This window comes from Elephas maximus, chromosome 3, assembly GCF_024166365.1.
Source record: "Elephas maximus indicus isolate mEleMax1 chromosome 3, mEleMax1 primary haplotype, whole genome shotgun sequence".
Lineage (NCBI taxonomy): Eukaryota > Metazoa > Chordata > Mammalia > Proboscidea > Elephantidae > Elephas > Elephas maximus.
Window position 1 is genome coordinate 29,095,710 of NC_064821.1, and position 14,077 is coordinate 29,109,786.

The 14,077-nt window shown below is 51.3% G+C and overlaps 1 protein-coding gene across 5 annotated transcripts in view; it reads left to right on the top strand.

Moving 5' to 3' along the window:
• The window catches only part of SMARCA4 (SWI/SNF related, matrix associated, actin dependent regulator of chromatin, subfamily a, member 4), a 105,354-nt gene extending 91,486 nt beyond the window's left edge, over window positions 1–13,868 (top strand). For 3 of the 5 annotated variants that reach the window (XM_049876906.1, XM_049876909.1, XM_049876907.1), the window contains 5 exons: window positions 5,586–5,694; window positions 6,058–6,159; window positions 6,834–6,966; window positions 7,103–7,245; window positions 8,992–13,868. In XM_049876906.1, coding sequence (XP_049732863.1) covers window positions 5,586–5,694; window positions 6,058–6,159; window positions 6,834–6,966; window positions 7,103–7,245; window positions 8,992–9,024 — 520 coding nt within the window. In that variant the 3' untranslated portion in view covers window positions 9,025–13,868. The remainder of the gene's footprint in view (window positions 1–5,585; window positions 5,695–6,057; window positions 6,160–6,833; window positions 6,967–7,102; window positions 7,246–8,991) is intronic. The other 2 variants (XM_049876908.1, XM_049876910.1) reach the window with 1 other exon arrangement.
• Window positions 13,869–14,077: the final 209 nt, after the last annotated feature.

Here is a 14,077-nt window from a genome sequence, read left to right on the forward strand (position 1 = left end):
AAGAAGGGGCCATAGGAAGATGGTCCGACCAGGGCCCTGAGAGGGAGAACGATGTGTGTGTGCAAGGTCTCTTCTCTGCTTAACTGACCAGGCAGATCAGGACCACATCTGTGCTCTGTGAGGCCTGTGGAACACTGAGGAGGGCACGGGCAGGTTTGCTTGGCAGGTAGGCTCTCTCTCAAGTACCATCTGCACTGATGGCTGTGCTGCCTGGGGCTGAGCTCAGAATGGTGCTGTGATGGATTACCAGTGTCTACCACGGTCAGAGGATGAGGAAGCAAGGGTAACAGGCAGTATGCTTCCATCCCTGATAGAGACCAAGGGTCAGCAAGCTACCAGCCCTCCAGCGGAGTCTCAACACAGACCGGATGACCCACAAGCCTGAAGTCTTGACTCTGGCTGTTGATGGCCGCAGATAAGAATGGGTGGGAGAGGTTGTGACTTCACCAAGGGGTGAAGCGCTGGTGCCCTGACTGCCATCCGTCGTCTGCGTGTCTCTAGCAAACTCGCATAGCTGCTCGGTCTCACCATCTGTTAGGGAAGGGACATGGACCATCTCTTGGGTACTGATGGTCTGTGCTTTTTTCCTCCTGTTTGGGGTCTGTTGATCTATTCTGATTCCTTTGTTCCTCCTCGTGTTGTCATTTGGTTTTAGACTTGAAGGGATGTATCCATGGGGACTTTCTGGCTGCACATAGCAGGAACCAGTTCAGACCCCCTCAGGCCAAATGGGAGATGCGTTGCTTGGAGGCCACAGAGGAGTTTTTGCTGACCTGGAGGACTCGCTCTGGGTAGTTGCTGTCACAAGTATTTTCTAGAACAGGGTGGTATGTAAACAATCACTTGGGGTAGGGGTGGGGGGCAATAAGATCCCACCCCATTACAGCATGACCTCATGTCCTAGTTATCTAGTGTGGCCATAACAGAAATACCACAAGTGGACGGCTTTAAGAAACAGAAATTTCTCTCACAGTTTAGGAGGCTAGAAGTCCGAATTCAGGGTGTCAGCTCCAGGGGAAGGCTTTCTCTCTCCGTGTTGGTTCTGGAGGAAGATCCTTGTCACCAATCTTCCCCTGGTCTAGGAGCTTCTTAGCGCAGGGACCCCTGGTCCAAAGGACATGCTATTCTCCTGGCTCTTGTTTCTTGGTAGTATGTGGTCCCCATGTCTCTCTGCTTGCTTCTCTTTTATATCTCAAAAGAGATTGGGTTAAGACACAACCTAATCTTGTAGATTGAGTCCTGCTCATTAACATAACTGCAACTAATCCCACCTCATCAACATCAGGAAAATCACATCAGATAACAAAATGGTGGACAATCACACAATACTGAGAATCGTGGGCTAGCCAAGTCAACAGACATTTTCGGGGGATACAATTCAATCCATGATACCTTGGAACCAGGCCTGGGCTCGAATCTCGGTCCATGAGTGTGAGACTTCCACCCGGTGCCACCTTTACTCCTTTCTTCATTCAGCAGATGTTTATTGAGCACCTAGTGTGTACCAGGGGCCAAAGACCAAGTGGCCAGTAGAACAGCAGGGTCTCTGCCCTCATGGCTCATGTTCTGGTTGGGGGACAGGCAGGCACCTGTGATACAACAGGAAGATGGGTGCTGCAGTGGAGAAAAACCAATCAGGACAACTAACCTCACATCTAAGAATGTAGAAAGAGACACTAGCGAAGCTTCTACAAGGGAAGAGAATATTTGTATAACCTTGGGATAGATGGAGATTTCTCTGACAGGAAAAGCACTGCATATAAAAGAAAATATTAGTAATTTGGATTTACTTAAAACTAAGGTCCATTCATCAGAAGACACCAGGTGGGAGTATTTGCAGGAAACTCAACCCAACAAAGGCCTCCCTGGGGGAGAGCAGGGCTGCATGGAAGAGGCTATCAGATGCCCAACAAGGCCACAGAAAGGCTCTTGGCATCGAGGAAATGCGAATTAAAGGCACAAGGACACGGGGTACACCTACGGGAGTCTGTTTATATCAGTCCAAGCAGAGGCAGAGCTCAGCCAGGGGCCAGAGGTCAGTGTGGCAGCCCCCTGAAGGGTACGTGCCAGGGTGGGATGACGGGATTCAAGGAGCCTTGTGTGCCCCTCACGGACCCAGACTTGCGCCTTTTGTGTTAACATCTACATAATTCCTTTTTATCAAGAGAAATCAGGGAGAGTTGGGTTGGGGGTGGGTGGGGATAGTGGTCATGGGGGCTCAGAGAACCCACTGAGGAGGTGGCATTTGTGCTGAGGTGAAGGCAAGAGCCAGGGCCACCTGGGGAGCAGCAGCCACACAAACCCAAGGGGGGCATGAGGAGGCTGGTGGGGCGGCAGCACGGGAGGGCCATGCTGCCATCAAAGGACTTTGGGTTTAGTCTGTGAGGCAGGAGGCTGTGGGGGCGGGGTCCCCGTACAGGATGGAGTTGTGATCAGAGGGAGGGAAGAGGATTGGAGGGCTGCAACAGCCCAGCAGGGAGCACTCTACAAGGATTCTTTAGTCCAGAGGATTAAAAATGACATCTTGGTGTTTTGGCAGTTAAAATATGCCAGGCGCTTTCCTAGAGGTCCTTGCCATCTGAGGGAGGGGATTTTAAAAGTCTGCCTGTGACCCCTCATATGCACCTCCAGTCCCAGGCCATCCTCTTTCTGAGCTTGTTACCCAGAGAAGGATGTCAGGCTCAAGGACATAACTTTCCCAAAGGTATATGAGGGGCCACTCCGTTGGTCCCTGTTCTTTGCTCTCAGAAGTAATTTCTTCCTAGCCCAGTGGAGGAGAGAGTCTTACTATAAACTTTCAGCCTGTGTTACAGAGAGCCGCCCTTGGGAGAGGGCCACACACACCCACTGTTGCTTCTCTTCCCAGCCACCTGCCGCCATGCCCACGTGATCCCGGAGCGCCTGTTGGCAGCATACCCACCACATCTCCTGGGCAGGGCTTTTCACACAAGTGTCCGGACTCACTGGTGCGTTGTGGAATGGATTTAGCAGGTCACAACTGGCGTTTCCAAACACTGAAATAGAATAGGAAGTATCAGAGTAGGCTGCACTTGGTAAGGGAGACTGTTGCCTCAGGAAGCCTCTCCTTCTGGTATCTCTCCTGTGCGTGTGGGTCCTCCTCAAACGTAGTTCTTGCTGTGTAGCGCAGTCAAGGGCGTAGAGCACTGCTATCAAGATGAGAAGGAAGGGGCTCTTTACCCGTCTTTGCTTAGTCGATTCCATAGAGAGGACAGCAGGGTTGAGGAGGGGTCTGCTGTGGATCAGGGTCTGCCTGGGCTTTAGGGCCGTAGTTGGCAGGTGGCCCCTTTGCCAACCTCCTAGTCTGCTTATCCAAAGGGGAACAGCAAGCATGTTTTGCTGCATGTTCTTAACTTTCCAGGAGTCCCTGCGTGGTAGAAAGGGTTAATACTCTCAACCACTAACCAAAAGGTTACTGGTTCCAGTCCACCTAGAAGCACCTTGGAAGAAAGTCCTGGTGATCTGCTTTTGGAAAATCAGCCACTGCAAACCCTGCTGTGGAGCACAGTTGTCCTGCGGCACACGGGGTCGCCGGGAGTCACGTCAAGTGGACTGCAGCTGGGTTTTCTTATGTTCCAAGCTGATGCAAATAAATCCCAGTTGCCTGTGGGAACACAGGACCTGCAGGGGCTTGGGGATCCAGCCAGCACGGTGGGCGGGGTACAATGGCTTAGAGACAGCGTGTCCTCACCTTTCTGTGGCCAACTGGCCCCACGCAGGGGCTGGAAGATGTGGCTGGAAACGTATTTCCTGGGTGCCTGCCGGGCACCAGCAACCTCAGACACCCTCCATGATTTACAGCCTGAAGGGAAGGCTCCGAAGGTGGAGATCCAAGGCAGGCAGTGTTGGCCGGGGCGTGCTGAGCTTCTCACCTCAGTTTCCTCGTCAGAACAATTGGACTTACGTTAGTGCCTGCTTCTGAGTTTAGCGAGGAATTATGTGCTGAGTGTTTGGCTCCATGCCAGCCCAGAGCAAGGATTGAATGGTGGCCCTTGTCAAGGGCAAGTGAGGTGCGGGGCAGGATCGCAACCCAGTGTGTGTGTGTGTGTGTGTGTGTGTGTGTGTCCCCTTAGACAGGTCTGCAGCTCGGTGGCTCCTGTGGGGAGAGAGGGTACATGGATCTCATGATGCCCGAAATGCCAGATGAGAAAAGGCCCTGGGTCCCAGCTGTGCTCAGGCTTCAGGGTGGCGCTTGAGGCAGATCAATTCCTTAATGCCATTGTGAAGTCAGAGCCGTCTGTGACAAAATCCAAAAGCAATCTTATTGTCCCTGCTGCCTTCCAGAAGAGTAAACAAAAAGCTGGCTGCATCCGGACGGGATGCTCGGTTCTTTGAGAATTTGCTTGAAAAGAAAATGAGGTGAAAAAGTGGTGCTGGTGAGGAGGCCAGAGCTGCCAGGACTCAGGGGCTCAGCTCAGTGACAGCACAAGCCTCCCCAAGGGTCTGGCAGCACCTTCTCGCTGCACGAAGACGGAATCGGCTGACCTAGATGCGAGGCACCATTTCTGCTCGTGATACAAAAAGAGGCGTGAGCATCTCCTAAGGAGCCGGCAGTATACTGCGTTCAGCTACTTTGTGCCTCTGTCCGCCTCCAGGGTCTGAAGCCAGGGTACAGTAGCCAGAAGGAGTGGGCAGTGTGCCAGACATTTTGGCAGCAGGACCCAGATGAAAGCCCAAAGCGTGGGAGGTGGGGCAGGGCAGGGTGGAGAGGATCTGCCCTCACCAGACTGAGCAGGACCCGCCTGTGGAAGGCCTGCTTGGGACGCTGGCGTCCTCGAGACAGAATCCCTGTCTTGAAGTGACAGAGCGGAATAATCAGATGCGTTTTCTCAGCTCATTCACGTTAGCGTCTTTCAGTTCTTGAACTGCCCTGCTCACTCCCTCCTCATACCTTTCCTCCAGCTGTCCCTGCCTGCCTGTCCCCAGCAGAGCCACCACCTGGTGACTCCATGGACACACTTCCCCACAAGCCCAGGACGAGGTGCACAAGGCACCATTGCAATCCTGGCTGCCAGTGTGGCTTCTTTACTCCTGGGTGGAAAAGAAGAGCTTTCTCAGTGGAAAGAGCTGAAAAACAGCTTTTGTCTTCCTTCAGGGTTTTTTGCCAAATCCTCTGAAGTTCTCTGGCTCCCAGTGCCGCCTGCAGTGTGTCTGTGAGCCGCGCAGACTGCAGCTGCAAACTGCAGACGCAGACACGTAAATCACTGCTCCTCCACCTCTTGCTGAGTGTCTCTCAGTGGCAGGTGATGAAGGCTTTGCAGCATGAGGCAGCACGAGAATGTGCTTCCTCCAGGGGCAGGGAGGCCGGATGGTGGCCAGGGGTCAGCCACAGGGCCACAATTCAAACCTGCTTCCTGGGCCCAGCAGCGCTGGTCATGCCCACTGTGTGTGGTGGGCTCTCACCCAAAGTCATGGGACAGCACGTACCCAGGGACTCTCTCCTGTGTCCACTCTAAAAGTCTCCCCCTCTCTACCCACAAACACTGGGGCTCTTGGAGAGCTGCTGGCAGGGTTGGGGCCCCCAGGGCAGTGGACCCTGAGTGACACTGGCTGTGTCCCCCCTGCAGTAGCAGTGGACGTCAGCTCAGCGAGGTGTTTATCCAGCTGCCCTCTCGAAAGGAGCTGCCCGAGTACTATGAGCTCATCCGCAAGCCCGTGGACTTTAAGAAGATAAAGGTAATGCCCCAGCGGCTTTCAACACCACAGCTCCCCCACATCAGCGTCTTGGGGGAAATCTGTCCCCGGGTGCTTCCCGGCAACCCCATCCATCCGAGAGTGGCTGGGATATGTGGGAACACATCAGGGAGGGAGCCTGGTCACTACTGGCTTCTCTGGCCTTGAGGGTCCCAGTGGCCCACGTTGGGGGAGGGGCGCCCAGAGTGTGTGGGGGCAGCTGTGCTCAGGGCTCTTCCATGGTTTCCCACGGCCCCCGACCTCACCCGTGCAGCTCAGCATGTCCTCCTCTTGCACACGGTGGGGAGAAGGCAGGCAGGCGAGGTGGGGGCCCCCTGAGTCAGGCCCGTTCTCCCTTCCCCACAGGAGCGCATCCGCAACCACAAGTACCGCAGCCTCAATGACCTGGAGAAGGACGTCATGCTGCTGTGCCAGAACGCGCAGACCTTCAACCTGGAGGGCTCGCTGGTGAGGGTGCCGCCCGTGCCGGGTGGGGGTGGCCCCCACTCTTGGCCTCTGCCCCCCTCACAGCCGGAGCTCCAACCCAATGTGTCCCTGGACCCTTTTGGATTGAATGGATTAAAACAAATTCCTAACAACTTGAAATATTTTACTGATTACAAAAGTAATGTGTCTTCATAACGAAAAGACAAGGAAAATAGAGAAAATAAACTCAGTGTCCATTCATCCTGTGGCTCGCGAGTGATGCCGTGTGGATGTTGGAATTATAAATTCACTAGAGGCACTCTCGAAAAGAAAAGCCTGTGGGTCTTTCCTGTGATGAAATTAAACCCCTCACACCTTCAACTCAGCAGAGTACAGTTGGGATAGTCTTCCTGACAAGGGGCTTTTACAGTCACTTAAGTTTGGGGAAGAGGCTACATTGAACAGGGACTGCAGGGACCACTGACCTTTGAAGGGCCTGTGAATACTGAGGTTCCCTGTGATTCTTCAAGCGGGGAGGAACCTGCAGCCATCCCTAAACTTGTGTACTCGGCCTTGAAACCTTTTCCCGGAGCATTTCGTAAGCCTGATACTCTTGGGGCACTGATTGCCTGTGTTCCTCTGCCCCGTGGGGCTGGGTGAGCAGACAGCCCTCCCATCAGGCCCTGGCGACTCAAGCCCACGTGTCTCCCACCCAGATCTATGAAGATTCCATTGTCCTACAGTCGGTCTTCACCAGTGTGAGGCAGAAAATTGAGAAAGAGGATGACAGCGAAGGCGAGGAGAGCGAGGAGGAGGAGGAGGGCGAGGAGGAAGGCTCAGAGTCTGAGTGTGAGTCTTAGGGTGAGTGGGAGGGAGGTGGGGGCACAGCCCACCTGCTGTGGTTAGGATACCAGGGTCCTGGCTCAGATGGTGCTGTGCTCTTTAAAGTTCACATCTTTTTTCTTCTCTCTCATGCCCACCCCAGCCCGCTCAGTCAAAGTGAAGATCAAACTCGGCCGGAAGGAGAAGGCGCAGGATCGGTTAAAGGGGGGCCGGCGGCGGCCAAGCCGGGGGTCCCGGGCCAAGCCAGTTGTGAGCGATGATGACAGTGAGGAGGAGCAGGAGGAGGTGAGAGCTGGGACCCGCAGGCAGGAGCAGATGGCAGGAGCTCCTCAGGGCAGGTGAGGGTGGGCTGCACCCCAGCTGCACGTCTCAGATTTGCCAACTGCACTGGGGTCACTGGTGATCAATCCCCTTGGACAGGGCCATCACTGTGTCCCAGGCCTTGATGCAGCACCCCGTGAAGGGAGACACTCTAGGGCCCCACTCTGCAGATGGGAGACTTAGCACAGAGTCACGTGGCCTGCCCCAGTCACACATCCGGTACCTGCAGAGCCACCACTTAAGCCCAGGCCCCTGCAACTAAGCCAGCACTCACTCCTAATGCCTGCAGGTGACTGGGTGGTCAGTGGGTGCACCTGAGGCAGACTACCCAGCACCCCAGGGACTTCGATGCAGAGGCAGGAGCCAGGTGTTCATTGAGGGCGGTGGGAGTGGGTTGGGAGGGCACTGGGACTAGAGATTAGACAATCCCCACTCCTGCTCCTCGCCCTGCAGAGCACACACCGTGCACCGGTGCCTGTTCCGCTGCTCTGGCTGGTGTAGGAGGATTTCAGGACGACACTAGTAGGTTAAAAAAAGTCCCATGATCCTCAGTAAGGAAAACGTGGAGCAGCTGCAGTGAGCTGAGATGTGCTGGCCACCCCTGATGCAGCCGCGGTTCCTGTGAGCCTCCTGGCACAGCGTGCCGTTTGCCATTTCGTCCTAGTGCTAGTTTTGTCTTGTCGCCATTTGCAATAGCAACAAAAACTCAAGTGCCTCTGGAGAAAATACCACAGGTTGTCTTCAGTGCTGTTCTCCTGCCTGCTCCAGCTGTATCACCATCTTCACGTAGTTTATTACAGTGAAAACTGTGAGAGCCGGAACTCGACAGGACTGCCTTATTTTTCCAGGACTCCCATTTTCCACCTTTAACAGGGTGCAGTCTTACCACTTTTCTATCACTCCCTATTGGTGGAAAATATTTTCGTTTTCCTTCTCTGACAGGTTTCTGCCTTACACGGGTTCCAGCTTTCCCAGGTTTTACTGTATTTGCAGTGCCTAAAATTCTGGTCGTGACTCTTTCGTTTAGTTTTTTACCTGTTACGCATCCAGACAGGGGTCATGAACTCCAGCGTCTGAAGGTGAGGCAGGTAATGTCAAAAAAAAAAATCAACTGCCTCAGAATAAGTCTAACAGAAGATGCCCATGACCTTCACGAGGACTTGAAAGAAGTCCTAGATGTGGGGCAGGTGACCGAGCTATCTGGAGAGGAGGGTCAGGACTGTGATGGTGTCCTCCTGCCCAGTCTGAATCCAGCCGGGTGTTCTGTGGCCCTTGACGAGCTCCTTACAGCTTCTTTGGAAAAGCAAAGATCTTCTGTGGTCAGGAGTAACCAACATGGTTTTGAAGCAAGGTCAGGTTTCTGGCCATGGGTCAGAGCACCAGGAAAGACAGACAGCAGTGGGAAGGAGCAGGGAGGGCCGAGCCACCTCCCAGATCCCGAGAAAGAACCAGGTGGGCATAGGGGCCAGTGAGTGGCTCTGGAGAAGAAGGAAATTGGGTCATGGCTGTGACAGCAGGGCCTAAAGCCAAAGACACCCCCTTCCCTGCTGCTCGTTCACACCTGGAAAAAGAGGTTTTTTTGCCTGCATCAGGTGTTTCATTGAACACACATATTTAAAGCCTAGCCAGGTCCCAGCTGAGAGTGCCCTGGGGTGCGGGTGGTCATGATGGGCGGCCCCCTCACTGCTCTCTCCTCCTGCCCCCATCCAGGACCGCTCAGGAAGTGGCAGTGAGGAAGACTGAGTGCCGACATTCCACAGTCTCGACCACGAGCCCCTCGTTCCAGATAGCAGTAACAGGTAGCAGCAGATGTAGTTTCCGACCTGGGGTAAAACTGTATAAACACAAATCTTCCATATTTATACAGCAGAGAAGATGTAGGACCGTTTGTGTCTGACCCTGTCCTGGCATCAGTAGCGTTTGTAACAGCATTAACTGTTTTAAAAGAAAAAAAGAATTATGAATTGGGGAACACACGATACCTGTTTTTTCCTTGCCTTTCCTGGCAGTACTGTTGCAGCCGCAGTTTGGAATCACTGTAGTGTAAGCCGTGGATGCATGCGTGTTGCCGTCCACTCCTCGTACTGTATTTTATGGGACAGGTCAGACTCGCCGGGGCCCAGGGCGTGCAGGCCCGGCGGGGTGTGTCAGTGTCACTGGATGTCAAACAGTAATAAATTAAACCGACGACAAACTCACAGCTTTGCCTCTGGTGGACTCCTTCCTGGCTTCCTGGGCTCCCGGCACGGTGGCGACTGCTGCCGACTGGAGGCCTGTGTGGGGCTGCACTGCATCCAGATCCCTGTCTTCCTGCTTCCGTTGCCAGAACCCTTGTGGCCTCTTTCACAGAGGAGGACGCTGAGGCCCAGGCAAAAGAAAAGGACTTTGCCAGGCGCTTGGCCCTACTGTGTGCCATTGTAGTTCTTCATTGTTTGTTCACCCTCAGGGAATAAGCAGCTCTGTCACTTCCCCCTGGGCGCCTGCAGTCAGTTGGGGCAGGGTTAGGGGTGACAGTCAAAACCAGGCAGGCATCACATAGAGGGGTCAGTGCCATGAATCAGGAAACACAAGGTGTCATGGGGAGCCCAGGTGGTCAGGGGGGGCTTCCTGGTCCGGAACCCTTTTTTTTTTTTTTTTTTTTTTTAGTAAATTTTGTCTCTTCATTGAGATTCGATTAGTCATTGTCATACCAAAAACACCAGACCCATTGCTGTCTAGTCAGTTCCCATGCATAGCAACCCAAGGCTTTAATTCTTTAAACAGTTTCCTTTAGTTCTTTGAACATGTTTATTTATTTATTTTTAAGAGCATTTTATCATGTTTTCAGTGAAAGTGTACACAGCAAATTAGGTTCCCATTTGACAATTTCTGTACAAGTTGTTCATTGACATTAGTTCCCTTTTTCACTGTGTATCAACATTCTCTTTAATTGTGTTCTGTTTGTTCCCTTGCCAGTGGTCTGGTTTCCATGCCCCTTTATTTATAATAGCTGTTTACAATTGCTGCTTTGAAGTCTTTATTTAAATCCAATGCCTGGACCCCCTCACAGAGAGATGCTGGGTTTTTTCCTGAACATGGGCCACACTTTCCTGTTTGTTTCCTCTCTTGCAATTTTATGTTATTGAAAAATGGACACATTTTTGTAGCAACTCTGAATTCTGATTCTCCCACTGGGGGTGTTTTTGTTTTATTTGTCTGTTTATGTAGTAATTGCCTGAACTAACTGTAGGGTGTGTCTGTATCGCCCAGTGTGCAGCTGCTGATGTCTCTCAGTTTTTTGTTTGTTTTTGAAATTCTTTTTATTTTTAAGCCTGGCTTCCTCAAGGAATAGCCCCTGGGTCAGCCTAGCTTAGTGGTAAGCTAGTGATTGGTCAGAGCTTGTAGTCAAACACTTTGAATCGGTGAGGCTTCCCCGCATTTGCCAGTGGATCTTGTTCAGGCCCCATGCCAGTCCCACTCATGTTCCCTCAGTGTCTGCGCACAGCCTCCCGCTGAGCAGGGACGCAGGATCAATGGCGCTCTCTTCAGGGTCTCCCAAACGTACATGCAGCCTTGGGCATGTGCATAGCTGGCCAGGCCACCAGGGCTATGTGGAGCCAACAATGGCTGTCTCATCCTCTGGATCTCCCGTTAAATTTCTGGCTAGTTTGCCAGTCTGTTACCTAACCAGTCTGTTACCTAATCAGCAACCTCAGGCCGGCTGTGAGACGTTGGCCTTCCCCATTCAGTCCACACTGAGATCTCGGCTGTTTCCAACAGTAAGCCCCAAACCAAGTCAGCCCCTCCGGCCACGATGCTGCCACCTTTACTGGCCTAGCCCTGGGGACCATGATGGGAGCAGCCTCAGGCAAAAATACCACAATTTAACGTTCTTACCTGCTGTTCAGTAGTTTTTCTTGAATAAACACTTCTCAATTTGTTGAATGCCTTTGATGGATCTCCAGAGTCCTGAAATTGTTGTTGACAATTCTGTTTAGTTTCATTATTGCTTTTAGGGAGAGTATTTGTTGGGATCCTCACTCCGTCAATTTTTTTTTATATATACATTTTTTATTTTAGTGTTTACAGAGAGCCAGCTCACCAAACCCATGATTCCATGGTATTCAGGATGAGGCCAATTTAAAACTGAATCCATTAAGAAAAAAAAAAAAAGTATAAGCCAGCTCACCAAACCCATGATTCCATGGTATTCAGGATGAGGCCAATTTAAAACTGAATCCATTAAGAAAAAAAAAAAAAGTATATGTGGAACTTGAATATGGCAAAAATGTATGCTTAAGGACAGTGTTTGTAAATAGCAGCAAAATCCAAAATAGTGGTGGCTTAAACTAGACATGAGTTCATATCTCTCTCGTGTCAAAGTCTGGAGTTGGTCCCTTATGGTGAGCAGGGACGCAGGATCAATGGCGCTCTCTTCAGCCACTATTTCCAAGTCACCTCATAGCCCAAGATGGCTGCTGGGGCTCCATGTATCCAATCCATATTCCAACAAGGAGGCAAAAGGGAAGAGAAGCTCACACCCCCGCCCCCCCCCACCACCACCACTATTAACCCTTTAGAGATTCTCCGTGGAAGTTGACACTTTACTTTGTCTTATGCCCCTGTTGGAAACCCTGGTGGCGTAGTGGTTAAGTGCTAACCAAGAGGTCAGCAGTTCGAATCCGCCAGGTGCTCCTTGGAAACTATGGTGCAGTTCTACTCTGTCCTATAGGGTTGCTATGAGTCGGAATCGACTCGACAGCAGTGGATTTGGGTTTTTTTTTTGTTTTGTTTATATCCCCGTTGGCCTGAGCTTGGACATATGGCCACATCTAGCTGTACAGGAGGCTGGGAAATCCAGCCTTTATTCTGGGTGCCTGCATACCCAGCTAAAGTCATAGATTCTGTTGCTGTGAAAGGACTGGGGACAGGCATAGTGGGTCACATTGAAAAGGGGTCTCATGAGGCCTGAAGACATGGGAGATGGGGTTTGAGCTCATTACCTCCTCTCAGTGGTTATCCCCACTTTCCAGATGAGAGAACTGAGGCACAGGGAAATCGAGCATTTGTCTGAGGCCACACAGCCAGTCCTGGAACTGGTGGCTTCTCAAGCCCTACCTGCCGTCCTCTCGCATCAGGTGGTCATGGGTTCAAATCCTGGCCTTGGCACTTCCAGGGTATGTAACCTTAGACAGGTCTCTGCACCTCCCTCCCTGGCACACCAGGAAATGAGAAGCCAAATGTGCTCATGGAGGTTTCCACTTCCTTCTTCTGGTATTTCTGTATTTCTACCATGACAATTAAAAAAAAGACAGTTTTTAAGGAAAAAATAAAGAGATTCAACAGGAGAAGCTTGTCTGGCTGAGCGTCCGCATGTGTGATGCCAGGTGTCATGGGAACACAGAGACACACTGGCTGTGGTGGGGGCGTGAGAGGTCAGGGCTGCAGGCCCTCCAGCCCAGCTATCCCCTGTTGGCCCTGCCCTGAGGTCCTGGAACTGGCTAGGTCGTTGTGTAGACACTGGCCTTGAACCAGGTGGTTCTGCCAGCCTGAGCTACAGCTCCAGTGAGGGCTGCTTGCTGGGCCCTCCAGGCCTTGCTTTCAGCACCAGCCCTCTCAACTGCCCTTTTCCCTCCAACTCTGCCCTGTTGGCCAGTCCCTTTCTCTTCGCTTTCTTGAACAACCCTGAGGGGTGGCAGGGGCTGTGGGCTCATTCCCATTCACAGATGGCTGGCACAAGTAGGATTTGGAGATGGACCGGTAAGCAAGGTAAGCCCATGCTTAGGCATCAACAAAACAAGGGCACCAGTTGCCCAAAGCAAAAACCTATAAATGCCAAGCAGACAGGCCACAAGGAAGAGCAAGCGCCATAGTGGAAGGGAACTGGCAGCGCACTAAATGAAACTGATACCAGCTCCAGTGCGTGAGAATGTGCCAGCTGGAAATAAAGCTCACGCAGGGTCGCAAGGGCACCCACAAGCAAGGTTGTTTAAGCTGTGAGGCCCCTACCACTTCAACACCTTCACTGACATCTGTGTCCTACAGTCCCCTCCCATGTAATTGAAACTCTATCTCGGCGGCTTTCTTAGGAATATACTATTTCTTTCTAATAAACAAGAAGTGGGGTGGACTGTCGAGTCTAACTTGCTATATTCACCCAATATGCAGCTGGAATCTGCATGAGCGGCTACTGGGTGAGGATGGGTTATATTAATAGATAACAGGTTCCTAATCCATTTTGAGAGCACCATCTTGTACGTCTGCGTCTGCTGATCCGGCAACTCCAGCCAGGAGGCCAGCAATGCTCTTTGCCTTGGTAACAACACAAGGGTATGCTCTTGCACACCACCTGGTACACAACCAATGGGAACTCCAGTCCCAAATGATGGGCAAAAGTGATGGAACTTGAAAAAGTCAACTATTGGAATGAATTCAATCAAGTTACTTTTTAACTGTATAGCATTTACGTACAGAATTATGTGCTAAGTTTTTTAAACCGTAGTATTTATAACAAATATGCTTGGCATACACGTGGATGCAATCTAGCATACATTTAATATAATACATGGAAAATAATAAAATGCTAACACCAAACATCCAAAAAATACTGGAAATATTTATCTAAAACGAAAAGTTTTATGTATCAAGTGAATTTTGTTTATTGTCCATTGTGCGAGACACAGTACTTGATATTACTGCATATATGCCAATAAATGAGGTATTAGACATTAAGAGGATGCAAAATTTAGTATTTATTGTGCAAAATATGTTTCTGTTTTGCAACAGTGTGTTTCTAAATTCGTCTTCCAAGAAAGCA